This window comes from Condylura cristata, unplaced genomic scaffold (genome assembly GCF_000260355.1).
Source record: "Condylura cristata isolate star-nosed mole 26May11 unplaced genomic scaffold, ConCri1.0 scaffold00025, whole genome shotgun sequence".
NCBI lineage: Eukaryota > Metazoa > Chordata > Mammalia > Eulipotyphla > Talpidae > Condylura > Condylura cristata.
This window is the reverse complement of record NW_004567126.1, coordinates 17,309,502-17,327,168: the sequence shown is the minus strand read 5'-3', so window position 1 is coordinate 17,327,168 and position 17,667 is coordinate 17,309,502. Positions and strand designations below refer to the sequence as shown.

Below are 17,667 nucleotides of genomic sequence, written 5' to 3'. Positions count from 1 at the left end.
CTGCTGAGGGGAGCAGCGGGCGGGTCAGGAGAGGTCTGCCACGCCATGTGGTCTCCTCCGGGGGCAGGCGGGAATCGAACTCGTGCGGAAGTGGCTTAAGCTTCTTTGTGCAGTGCTTTAACCCACTGCGCCACCAGGAGGGCCTGTCTGTCTTTTTAATTAAAGGGTGTGAAGTGATAAGTTATGGTGGCTTTTACTTTTGTTTCCAAAAGGATAAGGATGTTGATCATCTTTTCATGTTTGGTGGCCATGGATGTATTTTCCTTGGAGAAATGTCTGTTCAAAACAGGTAGTAGATTTTTAAACTGAGTTATTTGTCTTGTAATGAATTTTTTATATGTTCTGTATATTTTCTATAGGTGATATCATTTATGTTTTTTCACTTTCTGTGGGTTGCCTTTTTACTTTCAGCACAAAATTTGAAGCATTTTTCTAACTTCCTTTTTCTGGTTTCGCTTCTGTTATTATATCCAAGAAACCATTGCCGAACCGAACATCATGAAGATTTACTCTTTCCTGTAAGAGTTTAATAGTTTTCCCTCTAACAGTTAGATATGTGATTCATTTTTAAGAAAATGATGTGAAATCAATGTCTATCTTAATTCTTTCATCTGTGGATATCCAGTTGACCAAATACTTGCTGGAAATGGAAAGCCTTTTTTTGCCCATTGATTTGCCTTAGTGTTACCAAGACCCATAAGACAATATTCCATTTGTCTGGTGATGAAAGGTCATATAAAATGTCCTCTGAGTCTCTGCTTATCTATTAATAGAATTACTTCATCTAGTGCTGTATACATGGTATAGAATTTTCATGTTTTTAATCTGAGCAAATTTGTATCTTTGAAATTTGGAGACAGTGTAATAGTTGTTTTTAATCTGGTTATCTAATTCACGCCAATTAGAGTTTAATCCATATACATTTAATGGCATTAGTAAAAAGTAGGAAACATACCTGCCATTTTGCTTTCTATCCACTTTCTGTTTTTTATTGCCTTTCTTTGTAGTACATTTTTTAAGTGCTGCTTTGATTCTGTTTTCTTTCACTTGTCTTTTTTTCCCCCCTACTACTTTCTTGGTGCTTACTCTGGAGATGTTAGTAAATACCCTCGCTTATAAAATCTAGCTTGACTTAATAGCAGTTTATTATCAATACTTTACAAAAGCTTTGCTTCTGTGTAGCTCCATTTCCTACCTCCATTGCTTTCATGGTAACATCTTTATATGTCCAGCACAGGGTTTTTGTCATAGTGAGGACTCCACCTTGTATGCAATGAGTCAGTTTCCTTTTGCTGCTTTCAAAATTCTCTTCACTTTGACTTTTAACAGTGTGGTCAAGGTATATCTCAGTGCGGATCTGAGTTTGTCCTAGAAACTCACTGAGCTTCCTCCGCATTCAGATGGTTTTTCGTCAGATGGTTTTTTGTCAGATGTGAGGAACTGTTGTTGGCTGCTGTTCACGCAGATAAGTCTTTCCCTCCCTTCACCTCCTCCAGGTGCCTTAGTGCATGTCTGAGATACTTGATGATGTCCTCTAGGCCTTTTCAATTTAAAAATTCCTTATTCATTCTTTTCCTCAGATTGGATCATCAGGATTAATGTATTTTTAAATTCGCTGATGTTTTTTCACCTTCCAATTCAGATCTCTTGTTGACCTTCTGGTCAACCTCAAATTTTTCTTTTGTGTTATTCTATGTTTTGACTAAACTTTCCCCAAATTTCTATTTATGTGGTGAAATAGTGTTCTCTCTCTCTCTCTCTCTCTCTCTCTCACACACACACACACACACACACACACACACGTACAGAAACACATATGTACACACTTTTTTTTTTATATTAAATCCACTATCTGGTCTTAGGAATAGTATCTATTCATGGGCATATGAGCACATTTAGCTTTTTTTTTTTTTAAATGAAAAATTAAAATGACAGTGTGGCAGCTATTCATGTCATAGAACCCCTTCCCAGGGTTTTTGCTGCCTTTTGTTACTGCTCTTGCCTTGCTTTGTTTTGTGGGTTTCCTCCACCTATAAAGTTTGTACTGTGCATATGACTGCTGATGTGTTTGCTAGTGGACAGCTAGTCATTGGACAGAGATGTCCTTAAACGCTTTGAACCAGGAGGCCTGGCAGCCTTTGCTGAGAATGTGTTGGTATGTATACACCTTCTATCCACTCTGCCTTGGTCTTCATGTTCTGCTTGTGGAGATCCTCCTGGTCAGCTAGGTCTGATTAGCTATTTGCTTTTCTTTCCTGAGCATTCTCAAAGGTTTTATGTAAAATCTTGTAGATTCCCTATTTTGGAGCTTATGGAAACCTCTTGTGGTCGTCTTTTTCCTTAGTACTTCCTTTTACAGATTTTAGTCTCTGTTAGCTCCATGTAGTAGTGCCCCAGCAGCTGTGACATTAACCATTTTCCACCTGTTGCAGTTTTCCATTAACATCCTAACTACTGGTCTTGTGCTGTGTGCTGAGCCAGGCTATGCAGAGAGAAGAGCTGAGATTGCAGCTTTCATGCCATCTACCAGCCAGGTCAGATAGAGATAGTTTTTCTGGCTTTGGAACATTTGGAAACTCAAAACTGATCTATCTCTTCCCATGGCTACAAGGCTGCTGGTTTTCAGTCACTGTCACTTGTGAAGTTGTGAATGTCCAAGGCTTCTGCAGAACTAGTATAAAAGTTACCTGAGATTCATTGTTTCTTTTGAATTAATGCGCCTTGTGTTTTTTTCAAATCTTTATTGAATTTTCAGAATTCTGGAAAAGTTGATTGTGAGGATTTTTGTCACTTCTTATTGCATGTGTAGATAAGTATATAGCCAGAGCTCCTGACTTTGCCATCCTGGATCTGTTTGCAATTAATATTAACTTCATGAATTTTATTTTTAGATCTACTCCCAAAACAGTTAATATTGATCTGTTCTTATGCCTTCATCTTGGCCCTATTTACTCATCTTTGCAAATTTCTTTTCAGCTGTCTACCTATTACTAAAATCTCCTCCCTGAATTATTTGAAAGCAAATGGTTTTAATTTTGAAATAATTTTATTTTATCCGTACACATTTAGGTGTAAGTGATATGTGAATGATGCTTCAAGGGACTGCATTGACTCACGTTACTCTGAACTGGCATCACTGACACACCTATTGCTGGTATCTCATCCTCTCTTTTTCTCTATGAACCTTCCAGTTGAATAGTTTGCTGAGGACTCTTTTGGACTTTATTTGACAAGAATATATCATATTTTTTGGTTCCTTTCTTCTCTTTTCTCCTTGACTTCTCATTGCTTTTTGCTATTGACATAACCAAAAATATAAATGTAAATGCATGCTCTGAAATTCAGATTCTTCAGCTAGTAAAGTTATTTTTACTTATTAAAAATGAAAACACCATATGACAAACTTAATATAAATTCTCAGGCCCTATCCTCTTGGCATCAGTTAAAGCATTTAAAATAGTTCTTGGTTGTTGGTAAGGGTATGGGCTGGTGGATATTATGCAGCCTTTCAGGAAGACCATTTTAGATAAAAGTAAAAATTTTGGCCTATGCATTCTAATAATGCAGCCTGCAAGAATTGTTTAGATCTGGAAGAGGTAATATATACAAATGTGTTCATGAACAGAAATAATCTAAATCCTCCCCAATAGTTCTGGAAGTAACCTCAATCCCCTTTAATAGTTGTTAAATGAAAGATGTATAAGACACTTCTAGTGAACAAAGATAAATTGTAGAACGTTATGACACCATTTAGAAAAAGTTGAGTTCCTCAACCATATTGCAGACACCAATTGTTTGTGAAAAATCCAGTGTGTATGTGGAAACAACATGGAGACACTTTGACATCGTCTCAGACTAATCAACTGGAAACGAAAGGGAGTAACCAAGAGGGAAGTTTATTTTTGTCTTTGTCAGTGCTGCCCAGAGATGGGTAATCTAGGACTGTTGTATTGGGGTCCCGGTGTTGATGGGGACCCAAGCTTCCATTTTGGCCATCTTAACCAATGGTTACCTTTCTCTAGGTGATCAAAGACAGCTGCGCTGCCAGCCTGAGTCTTTCTTGCCATTAGGAAGAGTGGCCAGAATAGGCAGAGCTGGTCCCCAATCAATCCCTTCAATTAGCTGTCCTAGAAAACCAACACACTTGTGTTTGCATTTCATTGACTAGTCATCGGTCACATGAGCACACATAGTCTTAACAAAAGGTAAAGAATGCCTGTCTTTGGTTCTGGATGGCAGTGGGGTCCTGTTGGGGAGGAGGAGGTAGTGGATATATTGGAGAGCGGAGCTGTGCCTGTCTTTGTATAAACATGCTGGTGTGTGCTGGCATGAGGTATTTCTGCAAGAGTGCACAGAGCCTGCTCCCGTGGGTGATGGGGGAGGGGACAGTTGACTGGTAGTAGGGAGTGGGCCTGCTACCTGCCTTTTACCTGTCGATAGCTGACACCTGTCTTTCATAAGCACATTATACTTTACATAGAGAAAAGCTCAGGAACAACACAAACTCATGGCTCGTGGTTACAAAACGTGTTAGGGTTGTATCATATGTCTTAGAGTCAATATTGTGCCACAGTTTAATTGTTGTTGTTTTTCTTGGAGGCAGCAAAATATTGTAGCAACTCTTCAAGAGTACATTAAGAGTGATAATTCTCCCAGAAGGAAGTGGGGTGGATGTGTTTGGAGAATTTTTTGTAATGACCTTGGTATTCTGTGATTGTTGCATTTATGGAGTGGGACATGTGCATTCTCAGAACTCAGGCCCCCTGCAGCCATCATTCAGCACGTGTAAGTACTGATGGGGCCAGGCTTCCCTGAGAAAAATGGCCCGTTTCCTAAGGGAGAGCTGCAGTTGGAAGTAGTGACAAAATGAAATTGTACGTACTCAGAAGCATTTTTATATAGGGTGATCTGACCTTTATACATAGCAATAAGATTTTATTTACTTAAGAAGGGTTTCTGGAATTGATAACTTAACAGCTTTGCTGGAAACTGTTTTCTCTCAGGTAGCATGTTTTTACATTCCTAATAGATCCATCATTTGCTGGGTCCCCATAGTGCGTACAAGCTGTTACCATGGTTTTCACTGTGAGATTTTGGAAACTTGATGCTTTATACCTCTACCTGGTTTCTTCAAGACAAGCTACTTTTAGCCATTTGCTCAGTGGGGATTTAAATATACATACATATATTGCTCAGGGGAATCAAAAATTAACTGGGTTCATCAGCTTGCTCTTCACATGGTTCTTACTGCATGTTCTCAAATGGTTCTTAACCTTGTTTGGGTCATCAGTCCCTTTGAGAAGCTGGTTAAATACATAGACCTTTCCTAGCAAAATGAAGTATCTACACAAAAGAATTGTGTGTGTGTGTGTGTGTGTGTACACATGATTATATATACATACATATATATAAAGCTTCTGGATCACTTAAACCTCTCCACATGAGTCCTGATCCATAGCAGCTTCTTATTTTATAGATGAAAATAACTTAGATTCAGAGAGATTTACTGTTTTCCTTGGGTGGTGGAGTTAGCTTTTACATTTTCGAAATTTTAGCTGTGGTTGAGTATCTCTAAAGTGGAATGTGCTTTGGTCAGTGTCTTGTTGAACACTCATTACTAAATAAACTGTATCCCAGTAAAAGACCATAATCAATGAGCGGTATTAAAGGATTAGCGAATAGAATCAATAAAAACTCTTCCAGCTTTAAATGAAGGAACTGAGATTGCTCTCATTTTCCTTGCGAAAATTCGAGCGTCCTTGTCACTTAAAAATTGGAGTCGAAGGAGCAGAGAGTCTGTTCTGTTCGCCTGCGCTGTGATGCCCTTCCTGTAGGTAACTTGGGCCTGCGGCTGTGCGCTGACCGTCTCTGCAGCCTCTCTCAGCGCCCGTGTGTGCACACCTTGGCAGCCTCTCCATGTCCATTGTGCACTGCCCTCCCCCTCAGGTAACATGTGCAGCCTCTGGCATCTGCTGCGGACTGGGTACCCGAAGCCACACCCTGTGGGCCACGCAGTGAGGGTGGGTGTCGCAAAAGTGCACACTACAGCCAAACTCTCTATGTTGCATTCTCCGTAAAATCCAAGTGACCCGATGGCCATTTCCTTTGTGCTTATGGCAAGGGCTATGATTTGGTGCCACTGACATCCTTCTCCTCTCTGGCAGCATCTACTGGACAGTCAGCAGCCGTCTTCTGTGCAGCTCTGGGTCTCCTTCGGCCGGAAGCCCATGCGAGCAGCCCAGTTTGTCACCAGACATCCTATTAATGTGAGTGGGGCCGGTTTGGGGGTGGGGTGTGCTCTGTGCCCTTGCACAGGTCACGGGGTGGCCAACTGCTGAGGGGGGGCAGTGATACTAGAAGCTCCCTGAAGTCACTTTCAGCCAGGTCTCGGGAGAGAGCCGCTGTGCTTTGGTCGTCTCGATCTGTTTTATCGGCTTTTCCCTCTTCACTGTTTGAAGTGGAGCTGAACGGGAGCCTTGATTTGCTTCAAGTGGAGAGGAGGGTTGGCAGCGAGGTCTGGAGCCAGAGTCAATGGGCTCAGTGTGCCTGTGCTGAAGGCGGCAAGGCAGTGACCACGTGGTGACTTAGGGAGTACCTGCTGTGTCGCCCACAGATAGCTCTGTTCCAAAAGTGGATGACATTAAGGGTCCCTCCTTTTAGAAACAGATCCTGACAACTGAGCCCATAGTGAAACCATATACAGCTGATCCTTAAACAGTATAGGTTTGGTCTAAACGGGTCCACTTTGATGTGGGTTTTCTTTTAGACAGACACTATAACAGTATTGATCAATACAGCCCGGAACTGTGGTTTTTTTTTTTTTTTCCTTCTTTCTTCCTGATGTTTCTTTTTTCTCCCCCAGATTTATTTATTTATACATACAGGAACCGGGGCACAGGTCAGGTGTGGGGGGCTGGAGGATTCACCAGAGACAGAATGGGGAGTAGAATAGGCAGATGGACTGAAATAAACTGCTGAGGGGGGCAGTAGGTTGTCAGGAGAGGTCTGCTGCGCCATGTGGGTCACCTCCAGGGCGGGGATCGAACTTGTGCTGCTGTGGCTGTGGATAGGTCCACAGTGCTGAGACTTAATCCCTGTGCCACCAGGGAGGCCCCTTATGATTTTTCTTAACACTTCCTTTTCTTTACATTTAACTTATTGCAAAGAATCAGTCTAGAATATGTACAACATGCATATTACTTGATGGTTTGTTATTGGTCAGGCTTACAGTCAGCAGCAGCCTATTACTAACATTTTGGAGGACTCATGTTTGACTCTAAAGGGGTTTGGTGCCTGCCACCCCTGTCCTGTCCATGTGGAGGATCCGCAGGGTGGAAATCCATGGGAAAGCTTCGTGTGTGCTGGGCTCACCAGAGAAGTGACCACATGTGGCGTTTGATGACCTTGCTATTAGCAGCTGATGTGCAGGATAGTAAGGGGATACACTGGTGGGCTCTTTGCTTTATATGCATTCTGCTGCCTTTTAATCATAAGCATGAAATACAAGGGAAGGAAATGCCCATTAACCTACATTGTACCTTGTACCAGTGATAGATCTCATGGGGACAAGAGGGAGACATAATTAACTAAAAGGAGGTTTTTAGGTCATTTACAGAGTTCAGTGCTGTTTCTTTTGTTCTCAGCTTGCCAGGTGGGGACCTGTTCTGTCTGCACAATAGTCTTAGATTCTCCAAAGCTAAGTCACTCAGGCTTCTTTGCCAACATTGAGGAGCTTTCTGTGGCCACCAACCCATGATCACAACGGGGCACTTGGAAATGGGTACTGTATTTTGCACAAGGAAAGCCACTGAGTGTATGTGATGACCTTGTTTTTGACTTTTGATCCAAAGGAATATTACATCGCGGACGCCTCTGATGACCAGGTGTTTGTGTGTGTCAGTCACAGTAACAACCGCACCAACCTGTACATCTCGGGGTCAGAGGGGCTGAAGTTCTCCTTGTCCTTGGAGAATGTGCTCTACTTTAGCCCTGGCGGGGCCGGCAGTGACACGCTGGTGAGGTAAGGGGACCGTGTCCCTCGCCCGTCTTCCATCTGCATGACCCCTGACTCGTGGAGGCTCACATGGAGGAGTGTTCAGAAACCCCAGAACAGAACTCACTTTCCAGACATTGTGACTCAGCTGGTGGGTGTGACCTGGGTGTGAGAGTTTTAAGAAAGCACTCCAGCTGCTTGTGAAACCAGGGCGAATGTGGTGGCTCTGGGTGACAGGGCCACAGCCACAGTGTTAACCATTCTCTCGGGTCCCTGTCATTGAGTTACTGGTTTCTGAGCCAGTGGCAAAGAGCAGCTGGAGGAAAAAGCAAGTCAGGAGAGCTGGCCAATGTGGCCGTGGGGCTTGGCAGCCGAGGGACTTGGATTAATTCATATCACGGTTTCTGCTCTTCTGGGGATGGCAGCATGATCTGATGGTGTCGTTGGAAGGACGCCAGCGACATTGACCCTGAGTCACTGAATCACACCCTGGGAGGGGTTTTGCAGGCTCAGTGAGGAGTGGAGCGGGAATGTTAGAGATGAACTCTGTGAGTCCCTGGGGGGCGTTGTCCCCATCAGGACCATGAGTCCTGTGATTGTCATTGGTCTTGTGACAGCCAGGTTGGTGTGAGATGACCGGGGTCACCTCTGTTCCCTGAAGGAGCCCTGCGGTGAAGCTGACTGACTGGTCTGCAGTGGGGTCTGGCTCTCAGGGAGTGACCTGAGGTTAGAGGGCTGCCATTGGTGTCTGCTGTGTCTCCTCATCCTGTCATTTCATTCAGTCACAGGCTGTTCAGCAAGAAGGCTGCTCCTCTTTGCTAGATGGTATTCTGGGCACAGCAGCGAAACAGTGCATACAGAAAGGAAAACTCAGAACAAGATCCCGGGAACTTGTTTTAGTTATGGGAAGGCAGAATATAAACAAATATGTAATCTGCCTGGTAACATGAGCACTGAGCAGAGCAAAGCAAGACGAGGATCAGGAGGGTATTATTTTATACAGGTCAGGCAGAGAAGGCTGTTTCCGCCCAGGACATTTGAGTAGATGCTTGAGTTACGAGGGAAGGTGGGCGGGAGGGAGTCTGGGGAAGAACATATCAGGCAGCGGGAACAGCAGGCACGGTGGCTCTGTGGTGGGACTTGGCTGGCCAGGTACATGGCATAGCAACACGGGCTGTTGTTCTTCAGTGTGTTCTGACATGTCTCCATTCCTGCCATGATTCAGCCTCTGGTATTCTGGTGGTCAGGGGCAGCCCCTTTGGGCTGGGCCTGAGGGTTTTACGGGGAAAAGCCACTATTTCAAAGTCAACAACTTAGAGCTATTCAGTCCATTCACAGTGCTGTGCAATCATCTTTATCTTACTCCAAAATATTTTCATTGTCACCCCTGAAGAAAGCCTTTTCCCATTAAGCACTTCCCCCCACCATCCTCTCCAGTCTGCTTTTGTGGTTCTGGGGCTTTAGCTTTTCTGGATACTGCAGACACATGGATCTGTATCCTAAAATGTGACCTCTGTGTCTACCTCCTTTCATTTTGCAGAATTTTGTGTCATTCCTTTTTATGGATAAATGATATTGTCCTCACTGTTTTTGTAGTTAAAATTATGAACTGTTATCCCTTGGGCCTTTTTCTGACCTTTTTTTTTTGTAAAAGATTTATTTATGCATCCAGAAATGGGGTACAGGCTAGAGATGCAGGGGCAGCAAGAAGATTCACCAGAGACAGAGTGGGAAGTAGAACAGGCAGATTGACGAAGTACGCTGCTGAGGGGAGCAGTGGGCAGCTCAGGAGAGGTCTGCCGCACCATGTAGGTCACCTCAGGGGCAGGCACTGAGTTGGCACTGAAGCAGCCATGGCTTGGCTTTGCAGTGCAGTGCTTCAACCTGCTGTGCCACCAGAGAGGGCCCCTTTTCTAACTTATTTAAAAGAAAATTTTCCCCCCACCTTTGAGAGCCTCTGAGGATAGGGAGGATAAATCAACAGCTTTCCAGAAGTTTCCTGGTGTCCACAGTGGTCAACTATTTGGGTGACTGTCTCAGCTTATGGTTGGGCAGAGTGGTAGATCCCACATAAAACATCAGAGTGTCCCCAGGAAATAGTAACTCCAGTTAAGTGACAAAGGACCATCTGAGACAGACGGGCCTTCACGTAGTTGGAGGCCTTTCCGCTCTGCCTGAGTTTGCAATTGAGCTAGAACATCGAAGGTAGATTTGCTTCAAGATTCTTACACCAACATCCTGTTCAGCTGCCTTATCTTTTCTTTCAGACTTTATCCCAGGACTGGAGATAGTGAGATGTGCTCAGGTCAGCAACCTGTTGTCATCTGCCTCTCCATCGCGGCAAGATGAAACTGGATAAGGGTGAATTAGCAGATAACGTGGTGAGGCAGGTTAAAAAAAATAAAAAAAAGACAATAGCAAAACTGTGGTCTTTAAAATGAGCTAGTCTTTGAGCTCAGTAGGAAGGCCTGGAGCCAGGAGCAGGTTCTAATTTACGCAGAGAACCAGGGGTCGAATTCTACTAGGGTGACACCAGCCCTGGTGGGATTCCCAGGTGAGCATCAGGTGGGGAGCATGTGCCGAGGAACAGAGTGCTGAGGAATCGTGACATGTGGGCATTTTGCAGAGGACTCGCCTGACACTTCAGGAGACTGAGGGCGTGACCTGGTGGTTGCCTGGCAAGTCCTGGCCCAGGGCACTTAGGGAAGGAGGGGAGAGTGGCATGAGGCCAGGAGAGAAATTGCGAGAAGGTGAACTCGGAGTGGTCAGGGTGAGGTGAATTGTTACAGGGCCTGCCAAGGTGGGCTGGGTGTGAGACAGAGGAGCATCCAAAGGACAGATACGGGATCAAAATGTAAAACTCCAGGAGAGTGAAGCGAGGGAAAAAGGGTTTGTCTCAATGAGAGGCACTCGGACCCTCTGGATAGATGAAAGAGGATGGCTGACGCTGGTGGAATCAATTGCTGAGGGCAGTAGCAAGTGGACATAATGAGTCTTGGGCTCGTTCCTAAGAAGCAGCTGAAACATCACTAAAATAGAAACCACACGACAGAATATGTGGTCTCAGCGCTGATGTTTTATGTGGGATCTGCTTGTTCTCTCAGGGTCTCACTACTGACATTCCTTCTCCTGCTCTCTATCTGGAGCCTTTCTGAGGTGGCACAGCCAGCGCCCAGCTCCAGATTTGTGTAGTGGATAATGGAAAAACAAACAGTGGTTTGCTTTTTTATGAAGCCCAGTGGCACAGAAAGCCCTTCATAAAGGGTACACCTCCTATTTTAAAAGCCATGTGTGAACCATGATTATCACTCCTCGGAGATCTGTTATATTTGCAACTTGTGTGTCATTTGGGTGCAAAACTGCTTTCTGGTGTCATGCAGCATCCTGGCAGAGCAGTGAGGGGCTGGCCAGCCTTGGCCTCTGCTTTACTGTTAACATACATATCCTTCAGCTTTCTAGAAGCATCCTTGCTGTAGTCACTGCTTCTCAGGGGAGGGATTCTCTGCTTCTGGCAGAAACCTGGTGGGTTTAGTGCGTTGGTTATAAGAGCCTGGTTGGGGTAGCATTAGCTCCCTATAGACTGATAGAAGTGTCAGTCTTCACTTTGTTGTTAGTATCTGCATGTCAGGACTATTTCCAGTTTATCAAGGCTCTCTACAGCGTGGGGTCAATTGGGATGATAGAGAACCTTGCATGCACGGTTGTATATTGTGTTCTGGATTCTGAGCCCCCTAGGGGTGAACATTTATATCCATCAGATAAACATCTCGACCCTCTAAGTAAAGAAACTGTCACTTAAAGAAAGAGCAGATTCTTTAATCATCCAGAGGAATGAAGTACAGAGACATGCTAAGAGAGGGAGCATTATGCTAAGTGAAGGTAATTGGCCACATATTGTGTGGTCCTGTTACAGGACAGGGAGAGAGGGGCACCCCTCCCTGAACCCCCAAACCTGCCTGCTCTAAATAGGTTCTGCCATCCGCCACATCAAGACAAGACAAAAGAGCTTTAATGGAAAGGAACTTTAATACAATCAGTGTGAAATACAGAAAAGACAAAGAATCTGGTCTCTAAATCAAACACCCCAAGTTACCCAACCCCTCATGGGTAAAAGTCCACTCAAAAGGGATTGGCACAAACAAAGGCCTGAAGCCCACCACAAGTCTAAAGCACCATTTGGCTGGGACCCATAGAAAAGGGTCAGAAAGGGCCAGACAAGTCTGGGAGGAAAAGCGCAAAATCAAGATACACGCTGACATAATGAAACTCCCCCGGGTTTCTCACCCACATCTGTTTCAACCAGTGGAGAAACAGGAAGCAAATGCAGCTTCTTCACATGTCTCTCTGTTCCATGTGGCTCACTCAAGACTCCTTCTGGCTCTTCATCCTGCTTCCTTCTTCCCCAGACTCCTCTCCAGATTCTTCTCTCCTTAGTTCCACTCTCCTTCTGGGTGGGGCAGGGAACCTGGAACTTCCCCTTTTCCTGGGGGCCACCCTGTTACTATCCCACTTAGGAAATACCCAAAAGAGGCAAATCCATAGAAACAACTGAAGGCTCCTTTGCCAGCATTGGAAATGGGGGTGACTGCCACGGGGCACGGGTTTCCTTTTGGGGTGATGACTGTTCTGGAGTCATATGGGGGTGAGCTGGCATTACATTGTGAATGTACTTGTTGCCACTGAATGATGCACTTTAAAAAGGTTGTGTTTTGTGTTACTTCTAATAAAAACATACGAGAAATCAGGTTCACAACTGTTTTGTTCTCATAGGTATTTCGCAAATGAACCGTTCGCTGACTTCCATCGTGTGGAAGGGTTGCAAGGGGTCTACATTGCTACCCTGATCAATGGGTCCATGAATGAGGAGAACATGAGATCAGTCATCACCTTTGACAAAGGGGGAACCTGGGAATTTCTTCAGGCTCCAGCCTTCACGGGATATGGAGAGAGAATCAATTGTGAGGTACAGATGTTGCCTTAATCTCATTTGGGTCTTCAGTACAAATGTACCTCTCCATCTACACGTACAGTTCCTAAACTCTGCACCAAGGCAACCCGGGGTACCACAGACTACTTAAGCTTTTCAGGGAAACACAGTGATACCTGACATCTGTTGGTCGCCATGAGAGTTGCCATTAGTCACAGCTTCATCTGTAGATTGGGCTCTATTTCTTCTGATGATAATCATATTGTTGTGAGGCTGGATTTCCAGCTGTTGATGTGAGAGAAGGCAAGTGAGGAAATTGGGGTGGAACAGGAAATGATGGTGGTCGTGTCTGGTAAAATCCCAAAGTTTGAGAAGTCATGCTGTGCCCAAGAAGGGTACCATCCCATTGTTTGTTGTGTCTCCTCAGAATAAAATAAAAGCTTGTTTCTTTATGTGTGATATATATACTATTATATCACACATATCCACCTATTACTGAGTTATTAGATATATTAGTATTTATGAAATTGGTTGGTCTTAAGTATATTAAAAACAAATATTAGTCTTCTGGCTTGAGGCTGTACTAAAAAAGTTACCATGTGAACCTAGAAAGATTAGGAATCTTTCCACAAGTTGTGACTTCTGTGGAATTTCTTTTAAAATCCCCATCTGAATAGAATTTAGGACTCTGATTTTCCATCTTTGGCCCCATGTGCATATCTCAGCACTGATCTGTATGTGGTTCGGCTGGGTGTTCCCTCCCCCTCAGTAGCTTGCTCTTTTCCCTCTGGATTACTCTGGGTTGTGATCCTTAGCTTTAGGTGACTCCCCACACCCCCACTTTTCTTTCACTTGAGTTTTCTAGAATGTGGCAGCACTAAGATTTGGCGACACGGTGACAGACATTATAGCTAGACAATCACCTGGTCTTTTGTGTTGTATTTTTCTGTAGTAGTTAACTGTGTTGATTCTTCTGTATGCTGAGCCTGTAGCTCTTGGGGAAATCTTTTGGGAGATTCTTGTCCTTGTGTCTTCCCTATTTGATGGTTGTCACCACGTCAAATTTAGCTTTGGCATGAGGAAAGATAGAAGTTGACAAACATATCTCCAGGTAATTCTGCACTTGACAGCCTCACCTGTGCTTGCTGTGGATCCTAAGGGGGTCTGAGCCCTGGCCAGACAGAACTCAGGTTGCCTCTATGAGTTTGCCATAGCTCCCAAGACCCTTGGTGCAGAGATGGGGAATGTAAAGATATTGTTAACATACAGCCGCTTATTTATGCACTGGAGAAGAATTAAATGACTTTGTTTCTATTCTATGCTGAACGCGAAGGTTGGCACATATTCTTTGAGGACCAACCTGATTTACTCAAGCTTTTATTTATTGCTGTGATACTTGCAAGATAGGTCTTGTTAAAGAACTCTTTTGGTTATAAAAAATATCATGTCGTAGTCTTTGCTGTACCATAAAACACACGTTTGCCCTGCCTAGAACAGTAGACAAAATTGAATAACATTTGCTGATCGCATCTTGGTAGAAGCTTGGATACAACCGTAGCAAAAGGCCCGTTCCTGCGGCCCTGTTAAAATCGGAACATAAAAGAGATAGAGGCCAGTTGGCACAGCTTGAAGTCTTGCAGAGCATACCGCAGACTTTGTGCTTTGTGTAAATGCAGACCACATACAAAAATTCATGTGAATCCTTAGGGTGTTTATTGCACACACATTGTACATTTGGGAGCTTATCAGTGAGACTTTATAACTTCGGAGTCTTGGTTTTTCTTTTGGCAGAATTGCTTAAGTCATATATGAAATGCATCTCCACTGACTTAGAAAATATAGACCATGAAATCATTTCATTTCTCTGGTTCTGAGCCACATGAGGGAATCTCTAGATAATATGGAGAGGAAGCTTTCTGATCTACTTGAGTTGGCGTTGGTTTCTAATTGCTCTGAGAGCCTCAGAAGAACGTTTCAGCAGTGGTTTTCTCCTCTCTTCAAGGAGAGGTACTCGTGTGGCTCAGATAATTTTGTGCAACCCAGGGGTGGTGGGATGGCGACTCCAGGTTTCCCTCTCTCTAAATGCAGTGGCCTCACATAGGCCTCAGGGCTGAGAGGGAGAAGGGGGCATCGTCCCCCTGGCTCTCTGTTATGCTGACAGGCCTGCATCCTTTCTAAAGCTCTCCCAAGGCTGTTCCCTCCACTTGGCCCAGCGGCTCAGCCAGCTGCTCAACCTGCAGCTGCGGAAGATGCCCATCCTGTCCAAGGAGTCAGCTCCCGGCCTCATCATTGCCACTGGTAAGTTGACTTTGTCCGATTTCACTATGGGTCTAGCCAGTGGCCAACACCAGCTGCAGTAGCTACTGTTCATGACTTTGAGACATTCCACGTTGTTAGACACCATCAGAGTTTCTAGTTGGGCCTAGTGATTATCTGGCATCTTCTTGAACTTAAAAGTAATTATTCTGTTGAACATTTTTTCATATGCCTGTTGGCCATCACTCGTAATAAGGGAGATGCAAATTAAAACCACAATGAGATACACCTCACCCCAGTGAGAATGGCACATCTTCAAACAACTAGCAACAACAAATGTTGGCGAGGATGTGGAGAAAAAGGAACTCTCCTGCATTGCTGGTGGGAATGCAAACTAGTACAACCACTATGGAAAACTGTTTGGAGGTTCCTCAAACTGCTAAACATGGAGCTTCCCTATGACCCAGCAATCCCACTCCTAGGTATCTACCCAAAAGACACAAAAACACTGATTGAAAAAGATACTTGTACCCCCATGTTTATTGCTGCTTTATTTACAATTGGAAAAACATGGAAGCAGCCCAAATGCCCAAAAGTAGGTGACTGGATTAGAAAGATGTGGTACATATAGGCAATGGAATATTACTCAGCAACCAAAAAAGAGAAACACATGTCTTTTGCAGCAACTTGGATGGAGCTGGAAAAGATCATGCTTAGTGAGATAAGCCAGAAAGAGAAAGAAAAATACTGGATGGTTTCACTCATAGCAGGAGTATAATGGACCAGGCGAGAAAATAACAAAAATAATGAACAACCATAGACCAGAGACATTCTGTGGGGGTGGAGTGGGGAATGGGATCAAAAACGGGGGTGGGGGGAGAAGGGAGGGACTATGGTGGTAGCACAGGGGTGATTTGGTGATGGGAAACCCGTGGGGATTACAATTGAGATGAAAAAAAAAATGTGCAAAATGATGTAAAAATAAACTTTTTAATAAAAAAAAAAGTAAAAAAAAAAGTAATTATTCTTCTTGCATTGTAGGTTCAGTGGGAAAGAACTTGGCAAGCAAGACGAACGTTTACATCTCAAGCAGTGCCGGAGCCAGGTGGCGAGAGGTGAGGGCCCTCCTTTGAGATGGCTGTATGACCTCGTGACAGCTCAGGGACACGTGCGGCCCATGTGGTGGCCAGCGGGCCAGGAGCGTGATGAGATAAAAGAGCCACACACAACTTAGCTGCCTGGTCACCTTGTGACGTGGGCTTGTGATTTTGCCAAAAATGTGACTTGAATCAAACACAGACTTTTGCTACTGTGAATTTGATTGAGATACTTGCAAGGTACGTTCCCCAAGGGCAGGGCAATGCTTGTTCTCTTCTTCCCTTAGAACCTCGCCGTGTCTGGCAGGAGGGGGTTGCTTATGTGATAACTTATCAACAAAAGACTGTGTAGTGCTAGTGGTTTCAGGTCTGAAACTGGTTATTTGGTGTCATATTTAAGGGGTGGCGAGGCCTGGCCTCACTGTGCTGTGCAGATGCTTTCATGGCCTTTTTTGCTAGGAAAGGAGATTGTTTTGCCTTAAGGTTGTTTTACTTTGTATTTTTAGACACTGATGAGACCCATACTGAGGGTGGGGTTACTTTTCTGGTCCTGAAATGCCAATTCAGCCTTGGACAGGATAGACTTCCTAAGCTTATTTAACACAGTCCTGTGCAGTCCTTAATGCGCACGTGTGCACACACACACACACACACACACACACACACTTTTAATCAGCCTCCCAGGACTTTCGAAGGCCAAGAGAAGTGAACTTGGCCTATTCTGTTGGGGCGCTTTCAGCGCTGTGCCCTGTGGGGTCGACCACACAGATCCCCCCACACATAATTGATTGAGCTTCTGGTGTAGGCTCAGTTTGATGTCAGGAGGGATGTGGAGTTCTCAGAAGAGTGAGCAGGTATTTCCCATCCTTGTGGTGCTTCAGGTGGGGGATGCAGTATGTATTTAGGGGGACCTTCCAAAATGACAACACTGGATTGGCTTTTTGCAATTTACAGACACTTGTCCCATGACTTGCCTCATTTGTGGTAGGGCTTTCCATTCTCCCAGCTGACTGGCTGTGTGTACACATGTGTGTGTGTGCGCGTGTGTGTGTGCACTAAGGACTGTAGAGTATGGTAGAGGACTTCATGGGAAGTGTGTGTTCCGATGAAGGAGGTGATAAAGGCCAGAGTGCTCAGGTAAGTGAACACCGGGGACTTCTGGGCTCTTTTGTCTGGCTCCCATGGGAGACGAGGCTGCCACTCTTGGGGCTGGCTGTCCTTCTGAAATTGGCTTTTCCTTCCCCTGCAGATAGGCTTGTGGCTTGTACTTTGTGATGTTGGCGTCATCTGGGATTTGAACATCTGCAAGTGATTTCCTTTGGGTCAAAAGCAGGGTCATGTTCTCCCTGCAGTGAAGTGGGATGGGCTGGCCGATGCCCTTGCCTCCTGCCAGA

General features: G+C 44.6%; 1 protein-coding gene across 1 annotated transcript in view; it reads left to right on the top strand.

The window, feature by feature from the left end:
- SORL1 (sortilin-related receptor, L(DLR class) A repeats containing) overlaps positions 1–17,667 on the top strand; it is a 138,538-nt gene that overhangs the window by 44,448 nt on the left and 76,423 nt on the right. Inside the window, exons 7-11 of the mRNA XM_004689165.2 lie at positions 6,165–6,266; positions 7,851–8,020; positions 12,764–12,956; positions 15,101–15,218; positions 16,218–16,291. Coding sequence (XP_004689222.2) covers positions 6,165–6,266; positions 7,851–8,020; positions 12,764–12,956; positions 15,101–15,218; positions 16,218–16,291 — 657 coding nt within the window. The remainder of the gene's footprint in view (positions 1–6,164; positions 6,267–7,850; positions 8,021–12,763; positions 12,957–15,100; positions 15,219–16,217; positions 16,292–17,667) is intronic.